The sequence below is a fragment of the Galeopterus variegatus genome, unplaced genomic scaffold (assembly GCF_000696425.1).
Source record: "Galeopterus variegatus unplaced genomic scaffold, G_variegatus-3.0.2 Scaffold4849, whole genome shotgun sequence".
In the NCBI taxonomy this organism is placed as follows: domain Eukaryota; kingdom Metazoa; phylum Chordata; class Mammalia; order Dermoptera; family Cynocephalidae; genus Galeopterus; species Galeopterus variegatus.
This window is the reverse complement of record NW_007730960.1, coordinates 127,986-155,080: the sequence shown is the minus strand read 5'-3', so window position 1 is coordinate 155,080 and position 27,095 is coordinate 127,986. Positions and strand designations below refer to the sequence as shown.

Genomic DNA, 27,095 nt, shown 5'->3' with positions numbered 1-27,095 from the left:
GAGAAAGCTCCTCAGTGTCCCACTTCCAGACCTCAGGAACTTCACTGTCACCCCAATTACCACAGATATGAGCTTTGATTTGTCCCTGGGGATCTAGACACTGAGTTTTGGGCTTTAGAAGACCGGGCACCAGGAAGGGACAAAAGAGGCAAGAGTAGAAGAGAAATAAAAATAAAAGGCATTTTAGGAAGGACCATTTTAAAGATCAAAGAGACAATGATTTGAATCACCACTAAATAAGGGTAGAAACCTATTTGTGGGGAGAAAGACCATGAAAAATATGCTGTCTCTAGAGCTGTGACAGATGTAGAAGTCTACGACATGAGTTGGGGAATCATGGCACCAGGCTTCCCTCAAGGTGTGTGTGTGTGTGTGTGTGTGTGTGTGTGTGTGTGTGTGTGTGTGTTGGGTAAGGAGGCAGTGCAGAGGAGCTACAAAGGGAAGGGTTTGATTTTATCCCTAAAGTTATAGGGAGATGTATCAGTAGAGTTGTGAGAAACCCTGCCTTCAAGACCACCTGACCAAAAATGCAGGCAGGAAAACCCTACCCCATTCTTCCATCCACTCTTCTATATAATCAGCACTCTTCTCTATAATCAGGTCAAGCTAGGAATATGTCTGGTAGTCCCAGCTGGGGAATCTGGCTCTCCAGGCTAGAATAGGAAAGGAAGAAATAATACAGGTCAGTCCCGGGGAGATGGTAGAGAACCAATTCTCTGGTGGATGAGATAGAATATATCCCATCTGTAGGATACTGGCTGTTGTGGGCACCATATCCCAGGTCCTAATTACTGTTGTGGTACAGGAACAAGGCATGAGAGTCCAGGGAGAACAACTGGGCAAGGTCACCAGGAGCCCAAGAGACCTAGGGAGGGAGCAGATCAAGTTAGAAACCTGTAGGGCAATTTCACTAGCTTCCTCCTCTCCTTACCACTCTCCCCCACTCCCGAATCATGAGTTAGGCCAATGGTTTAGAATGCAATAGCAGAAATACATTACCTATCTAGGAGGATGACAATTCTACCATATTATACAATGGCGAGACCATCCCTCATGAAACTGGGTTTAGTTCTAAGCCCCACATACTTTAGAAGAACCTAAAGTTGTACCTTGCAGAGGGAAGACACTGTCTTTAGGCCTCTGCAGGGCTATCACAAGGCATAAAAAGCAAATGAGGTCTGTATGGCCAAAGGAACAGTGCCAGGACCCATGGGTGGGTACTACAGGGAGACAAAGTTTTGTTTTTGTTTTTGTTTTTTTTTTTAAATATTGAACTCAAATCTATCAGTTATAGCTATAATACACATTGGGCAGCAGTCAGGTCTCTGCCAATGTAAGTATGTGAGCAAGAACTACACAAACTCTTGTTGGGGATATTATAAAAGGGACCTAAGCATGGATTGAAGGCCTTGGATGGGAGAATGGACTCGATGACCTTGAAGGTATAAGCTGACTGGTTTGATACCCATTGGGCTTTTAAATGTACATTTTTAACATTAACTAGTATAGATATGATGAATTGGAAAAGACCTTAGAAACAAATTCAATCCTATCTTTCATTTTAAAGATTAGAGAGAAAGAGGCTAGATGACCTGTCTAAGTTTACACAGTGATTTAGAGGTAGATTTAGAACCTAGATCTCCAGATTCCGTTCCTGAGGGGTTTTCCAACCATGCCATTCTCTTTTATGAACCTCTGAAACCTAATGAACCAGATCCCCTAAACTCTCAGGGTTGGCCTCAGTCATCTCTGAAGTCCCATGTTTTCTGTTGCTGCCCCAGATAGTTCCTCAGACTAACAGAAGACCACCCCTAGGGTTTTCCAGCATGGTAGGAAAGACCCATTAACTCAACCCCCCCCCCCCAAATTTTCTCTCCTGCCAATAAGAGCCTTTCTCCTGATTCATGTGAAATGTAAAGCAGCCACCCTTACCACGCTGGCAATATCTGTTGAAGAGCTGCTTGCAGTAGAGGAAGAAGAGCCCCAGAAAGTCCAGGGAAAACACCACTAACAGACTGCTTGCCAGTGCAACAAATGTGGCTTCCTGAGGGGGCACTGTGGGTGCATCTGCCCTCACTAAGCTCAACGGGAAGGCACCTGTGAGACAAGAAAGTAGGGGAGGTCAGATAGTGTAGACAGTCAACAGCCTGTAACAGGGCCTGGACTTCCTCAAGCCATCACCTCTTTCCCTAGGCTCTTTACCAATTAGGGCTGATATTCTGGTTTTACTTCTTTGTTGAGCAGGCAAAATTATAAAGAACAAAGCAGAAGAAGTTGCATATATACTGCTAGTATGGTATATATAAATCAGTAGAATGAATTGAAGATGTGCCTATCTTATGGTCTTTCCATACCACATCTAGTTATAACCTAGAAAAATGGAAACAAACTAAAAACATCGGTAGAGCACAAAATAAATAAATCATGATATAATTCTAAAATCTAATATTATAATGAGGGCACTTCAAAAAGTTCATGGAAAGATTCGTATTATCTTTCAATTCTATTTTTCCATGAACTTTTCTTTTTCTTTTTTTTTTTTTCCTTTTTGTCTTTTTTTGTGTCTGGCAACGGACCGCAACCCTCACTGTTGCGCCCGTACCGGACCGGGACCGGCAACGTGATCGCAACCCTTGGTGCTGCGCCCGCCCCTCGCTCAGCCAGTGAGCGGGAACCAGTCTGTATGTGGGATCCGAACCCTCAGCGGGAGCGCCGCCGCGCTCCCAAGCGGTGCACTGTAGCAGTGTGCCACCGGGCCGGCCCTTTCCATGAACTTTTCGAAGTACCCTCATATACAGCACCGAAAGTAAAAGTAAAAGACCTTTATGGATTAATATAAATAATCCAGAGGGTAAAAGCAAATCAGAGAGAGTTTATAGCTTGATATCATTTATATAAAATGTTATAAAATATAAAACAGTAGTATATATTACTTATGAATATGCACATATATCAAAAAATAATACAAGTGTTAAAACATTAGTGGGGAATATGGAAGAGGCTGAGTGCTCACCAATTACCCACGTGCTCCCCTGCATTCCCCTTATACTGTTGCAGTAAGGCCATCAGAGTACTTCTGGCCAATGGATTGTGAGTGGAAATAATGTGTCACTTACAGACTGAGGCAGTTAAGAGTCAGTATGTCTCCTCCATCGCTTCCCCTGAACCATTGACCAGGAAGCCACATGGTCTAGAAGGCATAGTGATGTGATGGAGAATGATCTTTGCATAGTAAAAAATAAACTTTAATTGTACTAAGCCACTGAGACTTTGGGGTTCAATTGTTACTGTAGCATAGCCTACCAACAGGATACATACAATTTCAGGATAGTGGTTGTATCTGGGAAGGTAGGGAGAGAATGGAACTCAGGATCTCAAGGAGTATGCACCTGTGGAATATTTGTTCTTTAAAAAAATTCTGAAGCAAATACGCAAAATGTTAGGATTTATTAATTCTGGATGTTGTGTAACCGAGCATTTTTATTAGTAAATTTGAATGCATTTAAAAATATTTCTACAGTTGTTACAACAAGCAAACGGAAAGGACATTCTTGGGGGGGAGGGGAGAGAGGGAGGAGGGAGGGAGGTGTCGGTGATGGGCCATAATAATCATATACAGTGTATATTGACAAAATAAAAATTTAACGGAAAAAAAATAAATAAAAATATTTCTACAGTTGTTACAACAAGCAAACGGAAAGGACATTCTTGGGGGGGAGGGGAGAGAGGGAGGAGGGAGGGAGGTGTCGGTGATGGGCCATAATAATCATATACAGTGTATATTGACAAAATAAAAATTTAACGGAAAAAAAATAAATAAAAATATTTCTACATGTTTCAAATATTTTGTTTGAAAAAAATGTGTTGATAATTTAAGAAGAATAAATGAGAAGATAGACAGATAATAGACAAACAAAAATGATAGACAGACAAACAGATAAATGGATAGTGATATGGGATTAGACCAAACCCTAGTTCTTCAGCCTTTTATAAGTTCTAAGCCTTAGGAATGCCTATAAACTTGGATGATAATAATAATAATTCATAAGTGTACGAATGTCATAATTTATAAAGTGCTTTCTAAAATCCATTATTTCATTCGACCTAGACAATCATCTCATAAGGTGTGAAGAAAAATGATTATCATGACTCAGATTTTCAGATGAAGAAAATAAGGTTCAATGAGTTTGAATGGTTTGAAAAGGGTTATTAAATAGATAATATATGTTGATGCCAGGATTAAAATGTAACTGATTAGCCACTCTATCAGGACAGAGTACGAGAGGGTAGGGGAAATATTCACTAACCTACCTTGTTGCCACCTAATGGGTCGTGGAGGAATAGGGAGAAGAGAACTGGGTACACACACTGAACCTCAGAGGTGGGGGTTTGTTTCGTGCATGGGATACACTCTTGGTCCTACAGGCCTCCAATACATGTCTTTGAGTAGAACCTATGGTGAGAGCAATAAGGAATGGCAGGTTGATCAAGCAAGCAATTCCTAGGACCTTAGGCAGCTTCTAAGAGTCTTGCCCTCCTGGAAGCCAGCACCTATCCCTCCTTATGAACTCTCTGCCTCTGTGTCTGATTCTGACTCTGAGGCCCAGACACTCTACTTCTTCCGCCATCCACCAAACCCTATAGCCAAAAGGGGAGTTAATCCCACAAGAGAGAAGAGCACTGCTTTGATACCAACTGCTTCATAACTACTTTTAAGTGTGCAGTGAGAGGCCTGGGCTAAAGTGTCAGCATGATGAAAAAGCTGTTCAGTGCTCAGCTGTGGCCGATAATGTGCTAGGCACTTTATAGAGGGACCTTGGGAAGAGATGGTGCCATCTGAAACTTACACTGAATATGATATGGATAGTTAGAAAACTTCAACTAGCTTCTGAGCAGTGAAGATGAGAGAGAACTCCAACGGCTAAAGAAATTCCGGAGGAGCTTGTCCCAATACAGCAGGCTCACCTGGGCAGACAGTCCACACAGACAGAATTAGAGGTATCTGTACAGTTGGCCTTCTGGACACGATTGACAACAGCACAGGTCATGCAAGTTTGACAACGGTGGTGGCCCCAGATGCTTTTGTACCTTTGAGGAAGGCAGGCTGTGCAGTATGCATCTCCACCCTCTCCATAACTACAATCCTGCAGAACGATGGGAATCATGAACATTGCTCTACAGGAACTTGGACAGAGGATCAGCTATAGAACAAGTGAACATTGTTCAGAGTGGTATTCTTCAAACTGCACATTGCAATTCCATTACCAGGTCATAAAATCAATTTACTAGGTTGCAGCCATCATTGAAAACTGAAATAAAACAAAACAGAATAATGATATCAACTATTAGAGTGCATATCATGTAGTAAAGCTAAGTATTTACATCAATCAGCATAGGCTAGTTTATACTATAGCAAAAAGCAAACCCCAAATTGCTGTGTTTAAAAAAAATTTATTTCTCTCTCACACTATTTACCTATCAGGGGTTTCCTGTGGGCTCTAATCTACATTAACTTCAATGGGTTACCCAGAGTGACAGAGGTTTCATTTTTGAGGTGCCATGTTTGAAGCATCAAGGAAAAGAGAACTTTGGGAACTGTGCACTGGCTCTTAAAGATTTCTCAGATAAATTACCCATTTCACTTTGCTCACATGTCCCTGGCCACACACATCACCTGATCATTACTAACTACAAAGGGTATAAGGAAGTGCAATTCTACAGTATGCCAGGAGGTGGGGAGCTGGGACAATTTGACAAATAGATACTATCAGTACTGTTTTATCAAGCTTTTACAGATAGAAAATATGTAAGTTTGTGTTGGATTGTAATGAAAAATGTATTTCTTACTCTGGATCATGGTTAAAAATGTTTGAATACCAATGTATAGAAGAGAGGTGAGTGACCTAGTTGGCTCTCATCTCAGCTCTGGTATAGACTCAGTATGACTTTGGCCAGCACCCACATCCTCCCCTATTTCCTGGGAATTAGAGGCCCCAGCACTTGAAGAGATTGGAATAGATGATCTCTAAAGATTTTTACAGTTCTGACAGCCTAACATCAATAGTAACAAGGCTCCTGCCTGATACCAGTTATAGCTTTTTTTCAAAGACACAACTCTACTTGTCAAAGGATATTAGCTATTTGCTATTTGTGGCAGAAGCTGGCTGGTTGTTCACCAAACCTACTCTCCTTTCCTCCTGGGAACATTAAAAGCCAACGTTTTTTTAACCCCTTTTCAGTTAAGTGGGGCCACATGCCTGATTTCTAACCAATGGAATATGGATAAGAATGATATATGCCACTCCCAGGCCTGGCTCAAAAACACCTCCTATATGATGCTTAATTTTCTTCATACTTTCATTTTCTGATGCATGTGAACACCTACTGAAACCCTGGAATTAATATATTAAAAATGACACAGAAAGCCAGCAAAATGGAGGAGTAGGCAGCTTTAATCTCTCATTCCCTCACTGAAACAGAAAAGCAAGCAGAAAGTGTCAGAACCAATGTTGTCAGAACTCTGAAAAAGAGTTAAAGGTTTCTATCAACCAAGCAAATGCTGAATCAAGAAGAAAGGCAACTTAAAAATGGTAGGAAAGTTTTGTGGCATTTTTACTTGCCCTTGTCACATCCCTCACCCCAGAGCTGTGGCAGATTTAAGGTAGTGGTGATCTTACAAGAACATCAGCCTGTGTTCCCGATGTGAGACCCTCATCCCTGATTCCAAAACTTACTCACAAATTATTGTGTGTGTCTGTCTGTTCTAACCTGTGTTTGGGGAACCCAAGGGATTGATACAAGGTGCTCATCTCTTTCACTCAATTCAGAATGAAGACTGGACTTTTCCATTGTTAAAAATGCTGCAAGGCAAACTAACAAGTCACAGATGCTTAAAGCAAAAGATTATGGATGAAGACTGCCTCAATCTGGGAGCAAAAGCTAGGGGACACCCTTTGGGAAAAGACATTCAAAGGCATCATATGGAGGAATTAAGAAAGGCACACAAAAGGCAAGATTCATGCTCAGAAAATACCAGTGAAGACCCAAATCTTACATGTTGGTCTGATCCCTAGACTAAGTGCAAGTCTGGCTAAGTGATGAAGGAGTGCCCCAGCACAGGCACAATCTACAAAGACTGGGAAAAGTATGTGACTTTTATTTTTTGGCTTTTTTTTTTCTTAGCTTCTGGCATTCAAGGAGATCTCTGTTAAAACATTAGCTAAACACAAGCTAAATTAACATAGACTTCAGTGACCACACATGACAAAGAATAGAGTCTTTGCAAAAATAGCTTGGAAAAATACCTAAACAAAGGGACTGCTATAGTCTTCAACAATAAAAAATAAAAAAGGAGGACTGGCTGGCTAGATCAGTCTGTAGAGCATGATGCTAGTAATACCAAAGTTAAGGATTGGGATCCCCATATTGTCCAGCCACATACACAAATATAAATAGATAAATAGATGATAGATAGATAGATAGATAGATAGATAGATAGATAGATAGATAGATTAAATAAATAAAACAATAAAAAAGGAAAAGAAAACAAAACAAGTAAATGTGGGGAAGGGCAAGAATCTGATTTCCAGAGTTACCAAACTACAATACATAAATGCTTAGTTTTCAACAGAAAAATCACAAAGCATACAAAGATAAAGGAAGTGTGGTTCATTCAAAAGAACAACAAGAACAAGACAGAAAAGGAACTGTTCCTGAGGAAGCCCAGATATTGTACTTACTAGACAAAGGCCAAAAGAATGGTTTTAAATATGCTCAAAGAAAACATGGGCACATTACTAAAGGAAATCAGCAAATAAATATATGAACAAAATAAGAATATTGATTAAAAAACTTAGACAAACTGAAGCTGAAAAGTAAAATAACTGAAATAAAAATTTATTAGAGGAACTGAGTAGAAAGAATGAGCAAACTTGAAGGCAGGCAATTGAAATGATCAGGTCTAAAGATAAGAAAGGAAACTTAACCTAAGGAGCCTGTGGGACACCATAAAGTGGACCATTATACACATACTGGAGTTTCAGAAGAAGAAAGAGATAAAGGGGCAGAAAGAGTATTTGAAGAAATAATGGCTAGAAACTCCCCAAATTTGATGAAAGACATAAATTTGCACATCCAAGATTCTCAATAGACTACAAGTAGAAAAAAATTAAAGAGACCTACATGGAGACACATTATAAACAAAATATTGATAGCCAAAGACGAAAGGAAAATATTGAAAGCAGCAAGAGTAAAATGACTTGTCAAGTATGAGGTATTCTCAATAAGATTAAAAGCTGACTTCTCTTCAGAAACTGCAGAGACTGTAAGTCAGTGAGATGTCATATTTAAGTGTCAAAAGAGAGGAATAAACGGTTAACCAAGAATTCTATATACAGCAAAAAAATCCTTCAAAAATGATGAAGAAATTAAAACATTTTTATATAAACAAAAACTTAAAAAGATTGATGCCACTTAGAGCTGCACCACAAGAAGGGAGTCCTTCAGGTTGAAATTAAAGGACACTGGACAATAACTCAAAGCCATACAAAGAAATATTTCTGGTAATGTTAAATAGATAGAAAAATATTGTATGATTCCACTTATATAAAATATCTAGAATAGGCAAATTCAAAGAGACAGAAAGTAAATTAGAGGTTACTAGGGGGGCTGGGGATTGGGGAAGGGAAAGTTACTGCTTAATGGGTACAGAGTTTCTGTTTGGGGTGATGAAAAAGACTTGAAAATACATAGTGGTGATGTTGCACAATATTGTAAATGTTATTAATGCTATTGGATTATACATTAAAATGGTTAAAATAGCAAATTTTATGTTATGTCTTTTACCACAATTTTTTTTTCTTTGACCGGTAAGGGGATTGCAACCCTTGGCATGGTGTTGTCTGCACCACGCTTAGCCAGTGAGCGCACCAGCCATCCCTATATAGGATCCAAACCCACGGCCTTGGCACTACCAGCGCCACACTCTCCCAAGTGAGCCAAGGGGCTGGCCCTTTTACCACAATTTAAAAAAAAAATAGTGTAACATACCAAAAAACATTGAATTGTACACTTTAAGTGATTGAACTGTATGGTATGTGAAGTATATTCTAATAAAGCTGTTAAAAAATAAGCCTGGTCCCTGAATGACTGAAAAGAATCTTCCCACTCCACAAGATTGATTGGAGTTAGAATTGGAAATAAACCCTTAATCTCTTACATAACTAAATTTTAGCATTTATTTGTTAGAACAACTAGCATTACTTGAATTAATACACTAGATAAGTTATCTTTTCCCAGGGGGTTGGAAAAAGTGAGCATCAGCCAGCCTCTAAATGCTGCTGCCATCCTGTGCTTTGGCCAACTCTCACCTTACTCAATGCCTCGCAGACCCATAAACAATGATCCCATCCACCAAAACCCAACTGTTTGAGGTATAACAAGGATCTGACATGGGTGCTGACCATTTTATTCATTACTTAGGTTCCTTGGGAAGGCAAAGGGCTTCTTTGATCCTCTGCTACCTTGTTTTTGTGCAGCATCAAAATGGTGATAGCTGCCATATCTGCTTTAAAGGGTGGGATGAGGATAAAAGTAATAGGAAATACAGTATAGTGATGAAAATCCCGATCCAGGGTCAGGAAGATCTAGCTTCAAAACCCATCCCTACCACCAACCAGCCATTTGACCTCGGGCAAGTCACCAGGCCTGAATTTTCCTGTCAGTCAAATCAGAAATAATGCTATCTAGCTCACAGGTTTGTTAAGATTACACAAGCTGACCAAATGAACAAAGGAAGCATCTCAAATCAATAGAGAAAATCTGGCCTTTTTAGTAGTTCATGTTGGATAACTGGACAACCATGTGAAAAATGTTAAAATCTGATCCATTACCCACACTACACACCAGAATGAATTTTAAATGGATTAGAGATTTAAAAGTAGAAAATGAAAACCCACAAGTACTGGAATAAAATATAGATGAATTCCTCTTTAATCTGGCATGTTACCTAACTATAATTCAAAGTCCAGAAGCAATAGGGGAAAAACTAATAAATCTAATTAAATACATTTTTTTAAAAAAAATTGCAGGGTAAAATATTAATAAGCAAAATCTGAAGACAAATGACACACTGGAAACAACATATACATGTTATATCACAGACTAAAGATTTATATCCCTAGTATATAGAATTGGTCAAAATTTAAAAAACAAAATGAACACCAACCTTACAGGAAACTAAACGTATACTTCACAGAAAAAGAAACATAAATGATTCTTAACCAAAGGAAAGATGCTCAACTTCACTCGTAATAAAGCAAATGGAATATAAAACTATACTGAAACACCACATTTTACATATTCGATTGACCAAAATCCAAAAGTTTGGCAACATGCTTTGTTGGTATAGCTGCAGGGAAACAGGCATACTCATATACTGCTGGTGGTGATATACAATGGTATAGCCCCTATGGAGAGAAATTTGGCAATAGTGAACAAAATTACATAAGCATTTTCTCTTTGGCCCAGCACTTCCATATTTAGCAATTTATCCCACAGATAAAACGGCAAAAATACTAAAAGGTCATGCATGTGGCTACTCATTGTAGCGCTATTTGTAATAGAAAAAGTCTGGAAATAACCCAAATGTCATTCAGGAGGAGGATGGTTGAATAAACCGTGGAAAGTATACAACAGGTTATTTGGTGAATGTAAACAATAAAATGACTTCCTAGGTATATTGTCAAGTGCAGAAAATCAAGGTAGAGAAAAGTGTGCCATGATTTATCTAAAAAGGAGGGAGTGGGTTCAGTCCAAGTACACACACACACATATACATTCACTTCTGCTTACATTACAAAAAAACAATAGAAAGATAAACCATAAAACTAAAATTAAAATAAAAAAATATGGGGAGGAGAGGAATTATCTACAAGGAGAAGGAAGATAATGTTGGATGGTGCAAGGATAGAAGTGAGACATTTGTAAATATGCACTTCATTTTATAGATTTAACTTCACAAGACTGTAAATATTTTACATAACTATAAAACAAGATTAAATTGGAAATAAAGCCACCTCACCCCACTTAGACTGGTTATAATCAAAAAGACGGTGAATAACATGCTGGTGAGGGTGTGGAGAGAAGGAAACACTCCTGCACTGTTGGTGGGATGGTAAATTAGTACAACCACTATGGAAAACAGTATGGAGGTTTCTCAGACAACTGCAGATAGATCTTCCATATGATCCAGCAATCCCACTTCTGTGTATATACCCAGAGGAATAGAAATCATTATTTCAAAGGGATACCTGCATTCTCATATTCATCATAGCTCTGTTTACAATAGCCAAGATATGGAACCGACTTAAATGCCCATTGATGCATGATTGGATAAGGAAACTGTGGTATATATACACCATGGAATACTACTATGCCATAAAAAAGAATGAAATTCTCCCATTTGCAACATGGATGAGCGTGGAGAAACTTATGTTGAGTGAAATAAGCAAAGCACAGAGGGATAAATATCACATGTTCTCACTTATAAGTGGGAGTTAAGAGAGAAAAAAGGAAGGAAAGAAAGACCACAGTGGTGTGTTGGACTCGCAGAGGGAGAGAACATACCTTGGGCTACAAAGTGGACTTGAGGGAAAAGGGGGAGGGGGTGGGAGGTTGGGGATAAGTGGGTGGGGGACACAGGGCACAAACGCAATGTGTGGTAATGGGTATGCTGCCAGTATGAATCTGGCCTTCACATCTTGGGCACTAGGGGTGACAGTCAGCTTTGTATCTCATGAATAATCATAACAAATAAAAAAAAAAGAAAGCAATACCTAAAAATTTAAAATCAAATGAAACAAATTAACGTAAAATGAATGACTGTATATTCATTCAGTCATCCCTTGGTATCCATGGGGGATTGGTTCCAGGACTTCCCATGGATATCAATATCTGCAGATGCTCAAGTACCTGATATAAATGGCATAGTATTTGCATATAACTTATCTCTAGATTACATATAATACCTAATACAATGTAAATTCTGTGTAAATAGTTGCTATACTCTATTGTTTAGGAAATAATGACAAGAAAAAAGTCTACATGTTCAGTACAGATGTAAGTTTTTTATTTTGGAAATATTTTTGAGTTGTGGTTGGTTGAATGCACTGATGCAGAACCCACAGGTACAAAGGGCTGACTGTGTGTGAGTGTGTGTGTGTGTGTGTGTGTGTGTGTGTGTAGAACTTGTCACCATGTCTTACACATAGTAAGTCCTCAATGAACAAATTAACATTAAGTTTTATTCTTACAGAAAGCAAATTTTTATAATATCTAGAGCACTGGAATTAGAAGACCTGAGACTGACTCCTCACTTACTCACTTGCTAGAAAAGAGAATGATGGATTTATTGAGAATCAACCAATACATTTATTTATTTATTTACTGTTTGGTTTGCACTCTTCTTTATTATACTGAATAATTCAGAAAACATCAAGCAACTACTATGTTCCAGGATGCAATTCTGTATATTGCAAATAAATGATTGAATCAATCAGACAAAAACCCTGACCTCATGAACTTATATACTTGTTTATTCTCTGTAAAATCTTGTAAGGTTGTATTATGTTCCCTGTTTCACAAACAAGAAAAGTTGATGCATAAATGGTTCTGTCACAAGTGGCCATACTGGGAAACCTCTGCCCCACGGGCATGAGACTAACCATCCACAGAGATACGGATTGCAGGGGGCACCAGCAAGAGGAATTCTGCTACAAGTACTCAGACCAAAAAGCCTTTTTGTCCTGTGGGTCTGACACTATGTTCCCCCACATCGAGACAGGTAGTTATGGTATACTGGCAAGTGGTATATAAGTATCTAAGCATAACAAGCAGTCCAATCTGGAACTTGCTCTTCCTCCAAACAACTTTTTTATTTTTTATTTTTACTTTTCAATATACATTGTAGTTGATTTTCATGACCCTTTACCCAATCCTTTTCCCCCTCCCTCTCTTCCCTACCCCCACATCTTTTAATTGGTTTATTTTTATTTTTATTATTTTGTAAAGTTGTTTGAGTTCCTTCTATATTCTGGATATTAATCCTTTGTCAGAGGTATATTTTGCAAATATTTTCTCACACTTGGTTGGTTGTCTGTTTACTCTGTTGATTGTTTCTTTTGCTATGCAGAAGATTTTTAGTTTGATATAATACCATTTGTTTATTTTTCCTTTGGTTGTCTATGTTTTGGTGGTCATATTCATGAAGTCTGTACCCACTATTACTACCTGGAGTGTTTCCCCTAGGTTTTCTTTAAGGAGTTTTATAATTTCAGGATGTACATTTAATTCTTTAATCCATTTTGTGCTGATTTTGGTATATTGTGAGAGGTACAAGTCTAGTTTCATTCTCCTAAATACAAATATCCAGTTTTCCCAGGACCATTTGTTGAAGAGGCAGTGTCTCCCCCAGTGTGTAGACTTGTTGTCTTTGTCAAAGATCAGGTGGCTGTAGGTTTATGGGGTGATTTCTGGGTTCTCTATTCTATTCCATTTATCCATTTGTCTATTTGTATGCTATTACCATGCTGTTTTAGTTAATATAGCTTTGTAATATAGTTTAAAGTCAGGAAGTGTTATGCCTTCAGCTTTATTTTATTTATTTATTAATTTTTGCTCAGTATTGCTTTGGTTATGCATGCTCTTTTTTTATTCCATATAAATGCATGAATAGTGTTTTCCATTTCTGAGTAAAATATCATTGGAATTTTGATGGGGATTGCATTGAATTTGTAGATTACTTTGGGTAATATTGACATTTTCACAATGTTAAACAGTCCAATCTAAGAGCATGTGATATCTTTCCATCTTTGTGTGTCTTTTTTAATTTTTTCAGCAGTGGTCTGTAGTTATCCCCATAAAGATTTTTCACATGCTTGATAACTTTATTCCCAGGTATTTTGTTTTTTTGGTGGCTATTGAAAATGTTATAGCTTTTTCGATTTCTTTTTCTGCATATTCACTGTTGAAGTATAGAAATGCTACTGATTTTTGAGTGTTGATTTTGTATCTTGCAACTTTGTTGAAATCATTTATCAACTCCAGGAGTTTTTTTGTAGAGGCTTTAGGCTGTTCAGTATATAGGATCATATCATCCACAAACAGGGACAGTTTGACTTCATCTTTTCCAATCTGGATGCCTTTATTTCCTTCTCTTCTCTGATTGCTCTGGCTAGTACTTCCAACACTATGTTAAATAGTAGTGATGAGAGTGAGTATCCTTGTCTAGTTCCTGTTCTTAATTCAGGATGATATTGGCAGTGGGCTTATCATATATGGCTTTAATTGTGTTGAGATACTTTCCATCTATATACCTAACTTGTAGAGATTCTTCATCATGAAAGAATGTTGAATTTTGTCACATGCTTTTTCAGTGTCTATAGAGGTGATCATATGGATTTTGTCTCTGATTTTATCAATGTGGTGTATCATACTTATTGATTTGCATATGTTGAACCAATCTTGCATCCTTGGGATCAATCCCAGTTGCTGATAGTATATAATTTTGTGTATGTGTTGCTGTATTCTGTTAGCTAATATTTTATTGAGGATTTTTGCATCTATATTCATAAAGGATATTGGCCTGTAGTTTTCTATTTTTGATGTATCTTTGTCCGGTTTTGGTATCAGGGTGATGTTTGCCTCATAGAATGATTTTGGGAGAATGGCCTCTGTTTCAATCTTTTGGAACAGTTTTTAGAGAATTGGTATCAGTTCCTATTTGAAGGTTTCATAGAACTCTGCAGTGAACCCATCTGGTCCTGGACTTTTCTTTGTTGGGAACCTTCTGAGAATAGCTTCAATCTCTTTTATTGTTATTGGTTTGTTCAGATTTTCTATATCTTCTTGGCTCAGTTTTGGTAGTTTTTATGTGTCTGAAAATTCATCCATTTTCTCCAGATTTTCAAATTTGTTGGCATATAGTTGTTTGTAATAGTCTTAATGGTCCTTGTATTTCTTAAGGTATTAGTTGTAATATCACCTTTTTCATTTCTAAGTTTTGTTGTTTGGGTCTTCTCTCTTCTTAGTTAGCCTTGGTAAATGTTTGTTAATTACAATTATCTTCTCAAAAAAACAACTTTTTGTTTCATTGATCTTTTATATAGTTTTTTGTGTTTCTATTTCATTTAGTTCTACTCTGATCTTAATTATTTCTTTCTGTCTACTAACTTTGGGTTTGGATTGTTCTTGTGTTTCTAGATCTTCAAGGTGAAGTGTTAGGTTGTTTCTTTGCCATCTTTCCATCCTACTGAAGTAAGCATTTAATGTGATAAAATTCCCCCTTAGAACTGCTTTTGCAGTATCCCACAGGTTTTGGTATTATTTGTCATTATTTTCACTACTTTCAATAAATTTTTGGTTTCCTTTTTAATTTCTTCTTGGACCCATATGTGATTAAGTAGAATAATCTTTAATTTCCATGTTTGTATAGTTTCCAGAATTTCATTTGTTATTGATTTCTAATTTAAAACAATTATGATTAGAATAATTACATGGAATAATTCCAATTTTTTGACTTTGTTCAGACTTGATTTGTGACCTAACATGTGGTCTCTCCTGGAGAATGTTCCATGTGCTGATGAGAATTACGAATATTCTGAGGTTGTTGGATGGAATGTTCTGCAGATATCTGCCAAGTCCATTGGTCTAAAGTGTTGTTTAGATCTTGTGTTTCTCTATTGATTTTTTGGTCGGATGATCTTTCCAATGTTTAGAGTTGGTTGTCCAGGTCCCCGTCTATTATGGTGTTACTGTCTATTTCATTCTTTAGATCTAATAGTGTTTGCTTTATAAATCTGGCTGCTCTGACATTGGGTGCATATATGTTTATGATTGTTATGTCTTCTTGATCGATAGATCCTTTTATCATTATACAGTGGGTTTCTTTATCACTTTTTATGATTTTTGCTTTAAAGTATCTTTTATGTGATATAAGAATAACTACTCCAGCTCACTTTTCATTTCTATTTTCATGATATTTCTTTTTCTATCCCTTCAGTGTTAGTTTATGTATGTCTTTACAGGTGAGGTGAGTCTCTTGAAGGCAGTATGTTGTTGGGCCCATCTGTTTAATCCAGTCAGTCAGTCTATGTCTTTTAAGTAGGGAATTTAATCCCTTTACATTTAGAGTTGTTATTGAAAGGTGTTGATTTACTCCTAGCATTTTACTGAGTTTTGTTCAGATGTCTTAAATATCTTTCCTTCCTTCCTTTCTGATTTTCTGTTTGTCTTCTGTGTTTGCTGGTGTCTTGGGGTGATAGATAAACTATTTTTTTCATTTTTGCCAGCAATTTTGTTTTGCTGGTAGGTTTTGTTCCTTCTCGAGTGTTCATAGCAGTGATGGCTGTTTTCAGGCACCAAACCCAGTACTTCATTGAGAATTTCTTGTAAGTCTCTTCATGTGGTAGTGAACTCCCACAGTTTTTGTTTGTCTGGGAAATATACTATTTGTTCTTCATTTCAGAAGGACAGCCTGGCTGGGTAAAGTATTCTCGGCTGGCAATTTTTGTCCTTTAGTATTTTGAATATATCCTTCCATTCTTTTCTGGCTTTTAGGGATTCTGATGAAAAGTCTATTCTGATTGGTGCTTCCTTATAGGTGACGTGCCACTTCTCTCTTGCAGCTTTTAAAATTCTCTGTTTTCTTTGAGTTTTGCCAGTTTGACTATAACATGTCTTGGAGAGTACTTTTTTGGGCTGAATATGTTTGGGGATCTTTGGGCCTCCTGAATCTGATGATCAGTGACTTTCCCTATACCTGAGAAGTTTTCTGCTATTATTTCATTGAATATGTTTTCAATGCCATTTCCTTTTTCCTCCCATTCTAGAATACCCATGATTCAGATATTTGAGTGCTTAATGTCTGTTATCTCTCTCAGATTTTCTTCAATTTTTTAAATTCCTTTTTTCTTTTCTCTGGTTTGCCTGTGTTAATTCATACAGCCTCTCTTCAAGGTCAGAAACTCTCTCTTCTGCTTCTTCTAACCTGCTGGTTAGACTCTCTGTTGTGTTTTTTATTTCATTAAATTAATCCTTCAGCTCCACAAGCTCTGCTACATTCTTTTTAAGGCATTGATTTCTTTGTATATTTCTTATTTCAGATCCTGTATATTTCTTGTCATTTCATTGTGTTGTCTTACTGAGTATTCTTGTATCTCATTTAGTTTCCTTAGAATTGTTGCTCTAAATTCCTTGTTAATCATTTCAAAGACTTTCTGTTCTATAGGATCTAGAGCTTGAGAGTTATTATTTTCCTTTGGTGGCTGTGTAATTTCTTGATTTTTCATATTTTTGGTATATTTCCTTTCTTGTTAAGTAATTGTAGCAGGGGTTATCACAGCCCACTCATTTCACCTTGATGTCTGGCTTGGATCCTGAAGGGACTGACAATTCTGGGCAGTGGGAACTTGCCTGGGCTAGGGGTCCCATGGTGCCTGCCTTTTCTTTTACAGCTGACTTGGGGTGTGTGGGTCTGGTGGCTTTTAGGCCTCTCTGGGCTACAGAGACTGACCTAGGCTGGGGGTCCGAAAGCACCTGCCTGTTCTGGCGTAGCTGAATTTGGGCATGTGGGCTCAGCAGCTCTCAGGCCTCTCTGTATGGTGGTGACTGGAATAGGCTGGGGGTCCCACATCACCTGCTTCTTCTGTTGCTGTTGACTCAGAGCTTGTAGACCTGGTGTCTCTCAGGCCTTTGTATGAGTGGGGACTGGCCCAGTCTGAGGGTCCCACGGCACCTGTCTTTTCTGGCATGACTTGGGGCATGTGGGACCAGTGGCTCTTAAGTCTCTCTAAGTGCCGTGGACTGACCTGGGCTGGAGGTCCCATGGTACCTGCCTTTTTCAGTTGGACTGACTCAGGGCATGTGTGCCTATGGCTCTTAAGCCTCTCTAAGTGGCAGAGACTGTCCTGGGCTGGAGGTCCTGTGGCTCCTGCATTTTCTGCCATGGCTGACTCAGTGCTTGTGGCCCAGAGTGGGTCCTTCCTGCCTACGACTTAGAGTCTTCTTTACCTCCACCTAAATGCAACAGGTGATCTGGCCCAGGGAAACTCCTCCCACACTTCAGGTAGCACCAGCAGCACAAGTTAAACCACACATACCAAGAAATTGCACCACAATGGCCCTGAAAATTAAATTTTTTTATAATTGCATCCCACAAAAGTAGGCAAGAACATGTATGCTAAATCTAGCAGATGACAGACTGCTAAAATAAAAGATTTAAATAGAATCCTGAGTCTCCTAACATAATTGACAAAATGTTCAAGATACAGTAAAAAATCACTCATCATAGCAAGAATCAGAAAAACCCCAACATCAATGTGAAAAGGCAATTGAATGACACCAACACTTATATAAATCTAATGTTGCAATTATCTGACAAGGATTTTAAAGCAGCCATAATAAAAATGCTTCAACAAGCAATTACAAATTCTCTTGAAACAAACAACCAAACAAAAATTAGAAAATTTCATCAAAGAAACAGAAGTTATTTTTTAAAAAGAACCAGATGGAAATTATAAAAATTAAATGATAAAAATAAAGTGACAAAAATAAAAAACTTACTAGATGAGTTCAAAAGTGGAGAATAGATGACAGATGATAGAATCAGTGAACTTGAGGACAGAGCAATAGAATTAATGCAATCTGAACACCAGGGAGAAAACACATTGAATACAAAATGAACAAAGCCTTAGGGACCTGTAGGACTATAAAAAAGAACAATCATATCATCAGAGTCCCATGAAAAAAGAACTGTCTAAACATTTTTTTTGAAAAAATTAAAGGCTGAGAACTTCACAAATTTGGTAAAAGATTTACAGATTCAAGAGGATGAACAAATCCCAGTTAAAATAAACCCAATGAAATGCAGAATGATAGACATAATAAAAGTGCTGAAAACTGAAGACAAAGAAAAAATCTAGAAAATAGCCAGAAAGAAATGGCATTACCTATAGAGGAACATCAATTCGAATGACAGTGGATTTCTGAAGTCATGGAGGCCAGAAGGAAATGACACTTTTTTCAATTTCTGAAAGAAAAGAGATGTCAACTGCAAATTCTATATCCAATGAAACTATCTTTCAAGAATAAACGGGAAATAAAGACATTCTCTGGCAAAGGAAAACTAAAACAATCTATTGATAGTAGATCTACCCTTAAAGAATGGCTAAAGGGAATTCCTCAAACAGAAAAAAAATGACAAAATAAGGAATCTTGGAGAATCAGGTAGGAAGGACACTGAAACCACAAAAATAGGGGTATATAAAATGAACTGTCCTTCAGTTTTATAAATCATATTTGATAATTAAAACAAATATAACAGAAATTTTTATGTCTGATACTCAAGACAATGATATTTGAAAGTGGGGAAAGTAAAGGAATCTAAATGGAAGTGACATTTCCATACTTCACCTGAAATGATAAAATGTTGATACCAGCAGACCCTGGAAAGTCGCATGTGTATATTATAATACCCAGAACAACCTCTAAGAAAATGATACAAACAGATACAGTAAAAAAAAACACTACAGATAAATAAAGATGTAATCTTAAAAAAAAATTCACATAACACACAGGAAGACAAGAAAAGACAAATAGAGGAATGAGAAACATAATGACAAACAAGTAATGTAATAGCAGACTTAAGCTCTAAAATAACAATAAGTACTTTGAATATCAATAGGTTTAGTAAACCAATTAAAAGGAAGAAATTGGCACAATGGATAAAATTAACTATTGTCAAATTGTCCTCCATAATCATTTCCTGAATAACAGGATAAATCATTGATTAAGAAATTTTAAAAATGCAAGTTATCATAAAAAAAATTTTTATTGAGAATACTCCTTTCAAATTAAGTGGCAAAGAAAGTTCTTCCAAATGATCAAGGCCTAAAAATTATTTTGCTACTAATCAATCTTTTAACCTGAAAACATTGATCTTCCTAATTTTACCATGCTAGCACAATGCTAACACAAAATTTTCATGCTGACAGTGCTAAAAGAATAAGTGTTTATTCTAAATAAAATACTAACTTACAAAACATAAAAGGGTAGTTAATTCAAAACTATGAGCAAAATTGGTTTATCTTGGGAATGCAAGATATTTTAATTTTAGGAGTTGATTAATATATGTCACAAATTAATATGTCAAAGTAAAACTATATTAAAAAGTCAATAGATGATGATAAAACAAAATTCAAAACCATTTCTGATTTTAAATATCTATATTTATATATTTTATATAAAGAATTTTTTAAATGCTCTCTTCTACTATACACGTGTCTACTCAGGTGCCTTACACATGAGTAGAAAATGGAGAATAAACAAGAAAAAGAAGCAATCAAAAACAATTCACAAAATTGGAAATGCAAATAGACAAATAAACAGAAAAAGGATGCTATAATTCCCTATCAAACAGAAAAAAAGTAAAAACAAAATCCTCATAAAGTTCTCATAAATTAGTAATGTAATATTACAAAGGAATGCATAAGAGTAATAGACAATGAAAACATGCATTAATCATTTATGGTTAGGCTTCTGGGATATGGGAATTCTATGCACTGTTGAAAATAAATATAATCATAATGGAAATTAGTAAAAAAATTTCAGAAGTGTTATCTGCTAATGTATTTCAAGAATCTTAAAATTGCGTATGTTATTTAGGTGGCAATTATACTTCTAGAAAAATGTCCTGAGGAAATATAGTTAATTTTCTGCAATGATTTATTTACAGTGATGTTTATAATTCATGAGTGAAATTTCAAAATAATGAAGGTAACAAAAAGAAAGGTGGCCTCAGATACTGTTGGTGGCTTATCCAAACATCATTGCCCCTTCTCTTCCTTACTGAGAGAACATTGATTTCATTCTGCATGGCATGATGACCAGCTTGAGCTGAATCCATAAATAAACAAATGGACAACAAAGAGAGAGAGAGAAAGGAACAAACAAACAAGAATCACAGAAATATGCTGAACTTTTAGGAAACTAGAGGTGGAAAGGGGAGAGGAGGGGGAGCAGTAGGGGGCTGTTGGGAAAATATAGAAATGTGGAGCATTAGAAATCTTGATTCTCATTTGATTTTAGAATAGGATTTTTTTTTTTTTTCCTTTTTGTTGTCTTTTTTCGTGTCCGGCAATGGATCGCAACCCTCAGTGTCGCGCCCGTACGAGACCGGGACCGGCAACGGGATCACAACCCTCGGTGTTGCGCCCGCACCTCGCTCAGCCAGTGAGTGGGAACCGGTCTGTATGTGAGATCCGAACCCTTGGCGGGAGCGCCACCGCACTCCCAAGCGGCGCACTGTAGCAGTGCACCACCGGGCCGGCCCCCAAGAACAGATTCTTAATTGGTCTTAGTGAATCATGGTCTATTAGTCCATTTCTGCTGCTTATAACAAAATACCTGGAACTGGGTGATTTATAAGAAAATGAAATTTAATGCTTATAGTTTCAGAGGCTAGGAAGTCCACAGTCCAGAGAACCCATCTAGTGAGAGTCTTGGTGGTGGTGACAGTGACGCAGGGGTCTTACATGGAAGAAAACTGGTGGAGCAGAGAGAGAGAACTTCTCATGTGCTCTTCTTTTAAAGCCCGCAGAAACACTTCCATGACGGCCATCATTAATCCATTTACAGTGGTATGATCCTACAATGTAATCACCTCTTCAAGGCTCTACCTTTAAATTAACATAATAGGACTTCCCACACTCAACAGTTACAGTGGAGATTTAAGCTGCAATGAAGTTGGGGGGCATCCAATCTAAAGCACATGGAAATCCCATTCTCATTTACCACATGCTCATTTTCCAGCCTCCTTTCCATCTAGAGAAAGCTATGTCACCCAGTTCTGGAACATAAGATATAAGGGGAAATCTGGGAAACTTCTGGAAAAGTACATCTTTCCTAATAAAAGGAAAGCTATGTATTGATCCTGCATCTGCATCCTGTCTTTCACTATGGTGTAAAGATGTGGTGCTTTGAATTGTGGCAGCTGTCATGTCACAAGCATGAGGACAAAACAGCAAGATAAACAAGAAGAAAGATCAGAAGAGCCTGGGTCCTTGATGACACTGTTGATATGCCCAACAAACCAAAGGGCTGTCTGTCTCCAGACTTTATTAGATAAGTAAATGTGCTTATGGTTCAAGTCACTGTTAAGTTTTATATTACTTTTAAATTAGTACATCTCAAATGATTTGAAGGTAAAATGATTTGTCCACAGCAAAGATGGTACTCAGCCCATATGTATCTAGCTACAAAGCTCTTGTATGTATTTTTAGTGCACCACTGTACCTTTTAGCAAGTCACATATACTCTTTGAGCCTTAGTTGTCTCATCTTTAAAATGAGGCTCATGATACCTTCCTGGTGGGACTGTTGTAAGAGCCAAATGAAATAATGTATGTGTGAGCTCTTTACAAAGTACAGACTACAAGACAAGTACAAGCTATCTGAATAAAAAGATTTTTGAAGGAGTGCACTATTTCAATTCATTTATTTTCTCTGCACTTTCCAGTGGTGCTGAAGTAATTTACAATCAGAGATGTTCTGAGCAAAATTCACATTTCATTATGGACTTCTTTTTAAGAGTTTGGTAACAGCAGTTTGAAAAATAGACATATTTTTTTCCTCTGGAAAAGTTCAGCTTTGTAAATATAGATGGCTTTAGAGATAATGACCATGTATATAATAGAAACATTTGTAAGGTTTTTTTAATCATGAAGAGTGATGTGATATTTACAACAGATTTTTGTCAAGTCAAACAGCTTATTCCATTAGGTTCATCCTAATATCTAGCATGAACTAACCTCTGATGGCCTTTCCTTGGTCCCAGAATCCCTTATCAACCATGTGGGCACCTCACTGTGGTACACAATGTTATGTGCAAAGAGTTAAAACCTGAAACAGAGGCGACTGTCCCAAACTCGTTCTATGAGGCAAACATCACCCTGACAACAAAACCAGACAAAGACACAACAACAAAAATAAAACTACAGGATAGTATCATTGAAGAATATAGATGCAAATACCCTCAATAAAATGCTAGCTAATAGAAAACAGAAACACATACGTAAAATTATACACCATGATCAAGAGGGATTCATCCCAGAGAGGCAAGGTTGGTTCAACATATGCAAATCAATAAATGTGATACACCACATCAACAAAATCAAAGACAAAAACTGTATGATCATCTCTATAGATGCTGAAAAAGCATTTGAAAAAATTCAACATCTGTTCATGAGAAGGACTCTCTATAAATTGGGTATAGAAGGAAAGTATCTCAACACAATTAAAGCCACATATGATAAGCCCACTGCCAATATCATCCTGAATAGGGAAAAGCATTCAGCTTTTCCCTTAAGAACAAGAACTAGACAAGGATGCCCACTCTCATCACTACTATTCAACATAGTGTTTGGAAGTACGAGCCAGAGCAATCAGGGAAGAGAAGGAAATAAAGGGCATTTAGATTGGAAAAGATAAGATCAAACTGTGCCTGTTTGCAGATGGCATGATCCTATATATTGAACAGCCTAAAGACTCTACAAAAAACCTCTTAGAGTTAATGAATGATTTCAGCACAGTTGCAGGATACAAAATAAACATACAAAAATCAGTAGCATTTCTGTATTCTAACAATGAACTGGCAGAGAAAGAAATCAAGAAAACTATCCCATTTATAATAGCCACCAAAAAAATAAAATAACTAGGGGCCAGCCCGGTGGCGCACTGATATAGTGCGCTGCTTGGGAAGTGTGGCGGTGCTCCCGCCGAGGGTTCGGATCCCACATACAAACCGGTTCCGCTCACTGGCTGAGCGAGGCACGGGAGCAACACCGAGGGCTGCGATCCTGTTGCCGGTCCCGGTCCGGTACGGGGGTGACACTGAGGGTTGCAATCCATTGCCGGACACGGAAAAAGACAAAAATAAATAAATAAATAAAATAAAATAACTAGGAATAAATTTAACCAAGGATGTAGCAAATCTCTACAGTGAGAACTACAAACGACTGTTGAGAGAAATTAAAGAAGACACAAGAAGATGGAAAGATATTCCATGCTCTTGGATTGGAAGAATTAACATTGTGAAAATGTCCATACTACCCAAAGTGATCTACAGATTCAATGCAATCCCCATCAAAAATCCAGTGATATTTTTCTCATAATTGGAAAAAAAATCATTCCTCACTTTCATATGGAAGAACAGAAGACACCAAATAGCCAAAACAGTCCTGAGCAAAAAAATAAATAAATAAATAAAGCTGGAGGCATAACACCACCTGACTTTAAACTTTACTACAAAGCTATAGTAACTAAAAGAGCATGATACTGGCATAAAAACAGACACACAGACCAATGGAACAGAATCAAGAATCCAGAAATCAACCCATGTACCTACAGCGATCTGATCTTTGACAAAGGTTCCAAGACCACACACTGGGGAAGAGACTGTCTCGTCAGTAAATGGTGCTGGGAAAATTGGACATTCATATGTAGGAGAATAAAACTAAACCCATACCTCTCACATTATACCAAAATCAACTCAAAATGGATTGGAGAATTAAATATACATCCTTAAACAATAAAACTCCTTAAAGAAAACATAGGGAACACACTTGAGGAAGTAGGATTGGGTACAGTCTTTATGAATATGACCCCCAAAGCACAGGTAACCATAGGAAAAATAAACAAATGGGATTATATCAAACTAAAAAGCTTCTGCACAGCAAAAGAAACAATCAACAGAGCAAAAATACATCCAACAGAGTGGGAGAAAATATTTGCAAAATATACATCAGACAGAGGATTAATAACCAGAATATACAAGGAACTCAAACAACTTAACAGTAAAAAAAAAAACAAAAAAAAAAAAACAAGTAACCTAATTAAAAAATGGCCAAAGGAGCTGAATAGGTATTTCTCAAAGGAAGATACACAAATGGCCAACAGACATATGAAAAAATGCTCAACATCACTCAGCATTCAGGAAATACAAATCAAAACCACTTTGAGATACCATCTTACTCTGGTTAGGATGGCTAATATCCAAAAGACTGAGAATGACAAATGCTGGTGACATTGTGGAGAAAAAGGAACCCTCCTACACTGTTGGTGGGACCGTACAATGGTGTAGCCCTTATGGAAAATAGTATGGAGGTTCCTCGAACACTACAGATAGATCTACCATATGATCCAGCTATTCCACTGCTGGGTATATACCCAGAGGAATGGAAATCATCACTTCGAAGAGATATCTGAGCTCCCATGTTTATTGCAGTGCTATTTACAATAGCCAAGAGTTGGAACCAGTCTAAATGCCCATCATTGGTTGAGTGCATTAAGAAAATGTGGTATATCTACACAGTGGAATACTACTCTGCTATAAAAATAAAAATGAAATACCACCATTTGCAGCAACATGGATGGACTTAGATAAAATTATGTTAAGTGGAATAAGCCAGGCACAGAAAGAGAAATACCACATGTTCTCACTTATTTGTGGGAGCTAATACAAATAAATTAGTAAATAAACACATAAACTGGTGGGGGTAGGGAAGAAGAAACAATCACAACAACTCCTTGATTTTATTAACATATGAACAGATATGATGTTGATGGAGGGGAGGGGGAAGACGGAGGGAGGAAAAGGAGGAATTGATAAAGGGACACAAAAATCAACTATATTACTATATTGTATATTGATAAATTAAAATTTTAAAAACTAGAGTTAGTGCTTGTATCCCTTGATATCCCTGGGCATTATTCTCTTTATTTTTGAAATACAGAGGTAGGAAGGGGGTGGGATAAATAATTGCTGTATTTTCTTTCAGCCACAGGATCATGTCACTCTCCTACCTCAAACACTCCAAAGGGTTCCTAGTGCACTTAAAAAAATGAAAATTCCTCAACATAGACTTGAAGTTCCTATATGGTCTGGCCCACATCTTCCTTTCTGACCTCACTGTGTACCAGTTTCTGTCTCATTCATGTGAAAGCAGTTGCATTAACCTCCTTGGTCTTCTTTGAACATGCCTCGTTCATTCTCACCTTGGTACTGTGTGCTAGCTGTTTCCTCTCCCCAGAAGGCATCTCTTTAGAAAGGTTTTTCCCTGCTTCCGAATCTGAAGTCGTCACCCAGTCACTCTGTATCACATCACCCTAACTTAATTCTTGTCATATTTTCCTATCTAGATTCCTTATTTATCTATATACATACCTCGTTTATTATTTGTTTCACTAATTAAAAAGTAAGGAACATGAGGGCAAAGACTTTTGTCTATTTTGCCACATCAATGGTGCCTACAATCACGCCTGCCTCTTTGCAGGTATTCAATAAGTAATTGCTGAATAAATGAATGGTTGCATAAAATAAGGTGTAAGCACATACAAAGTGTCTGCTGACTATCTGCTTCCAGTTTCTGTAGCCCTGGCTGCAGTCCAAATTTAACACCACACCTAGGTTCAGGGACCAAGAAAGGACCTGAGGCAGGAACAATTAAGAAGCTCCAGACTTGTAAACCAGTACTCAGCATAAAGCCTCTGCCTTGCTGGTCTTTTTGATCCTTACTTCTAATTGGGATTCTCGACCCTCCCTTGTTCCCCATCTGTCAGTCTTCCCTTGAACAACCTTACTAGCTCAGACCCTCTAGGACAGAGGCCACATTTCAACCTTCTCGGTTTTTCCTCTCCTATTCCCAAGACCACCTGGTTTCTGAACCTCAAGTGGGTGGGCCTTGCTTTAGTTAACATATTTCCCTAATGCCAAAGAGCCCTCCTGGGCCTCTGCATTCCGCATCTCTTGAGATACCCCATTATCTCATGGAAGCCTTCCCTGATCCTGATCATGCTAGGCTGACTTTTTGCTGGAACTGTGACTGCCACTGCATACTCTTTGGATCCCATGTTTTAACTGCTGGATGAGTAATAGATGGGGCTGACTCTCCTAATCATGGTCCCTCTTAGTTGCCCAGGACCACACTGTTGGCAAGTGACACACCATCCCTATTGGTCCCAGTACTCATTTTCTTGGCAATCCAT

At 37.6% G+C, this 27,095-nt stretch overlaps 1 protein-coding gene across 1 annotated transcript; it reads right to left on the bottom strand.

Moving 5' to 3' along the window:
* Nucleotides 1–627: 627 nt before the first annotated feature.
* On the bottom strand, nt 628–27,095 carry EDA2R (ectodysplasin A2 receptor). The gene is given in 5 exon segments (XM_008588462.1): nt 628–865; nt 1,933–2,097; nt 4,368–4,453; nt 4,966–5,144; nt 26,997–27,095. Coding segments are annotated over 5 exon segments (549 nt in total). The 3' UTR covers nt 628–845.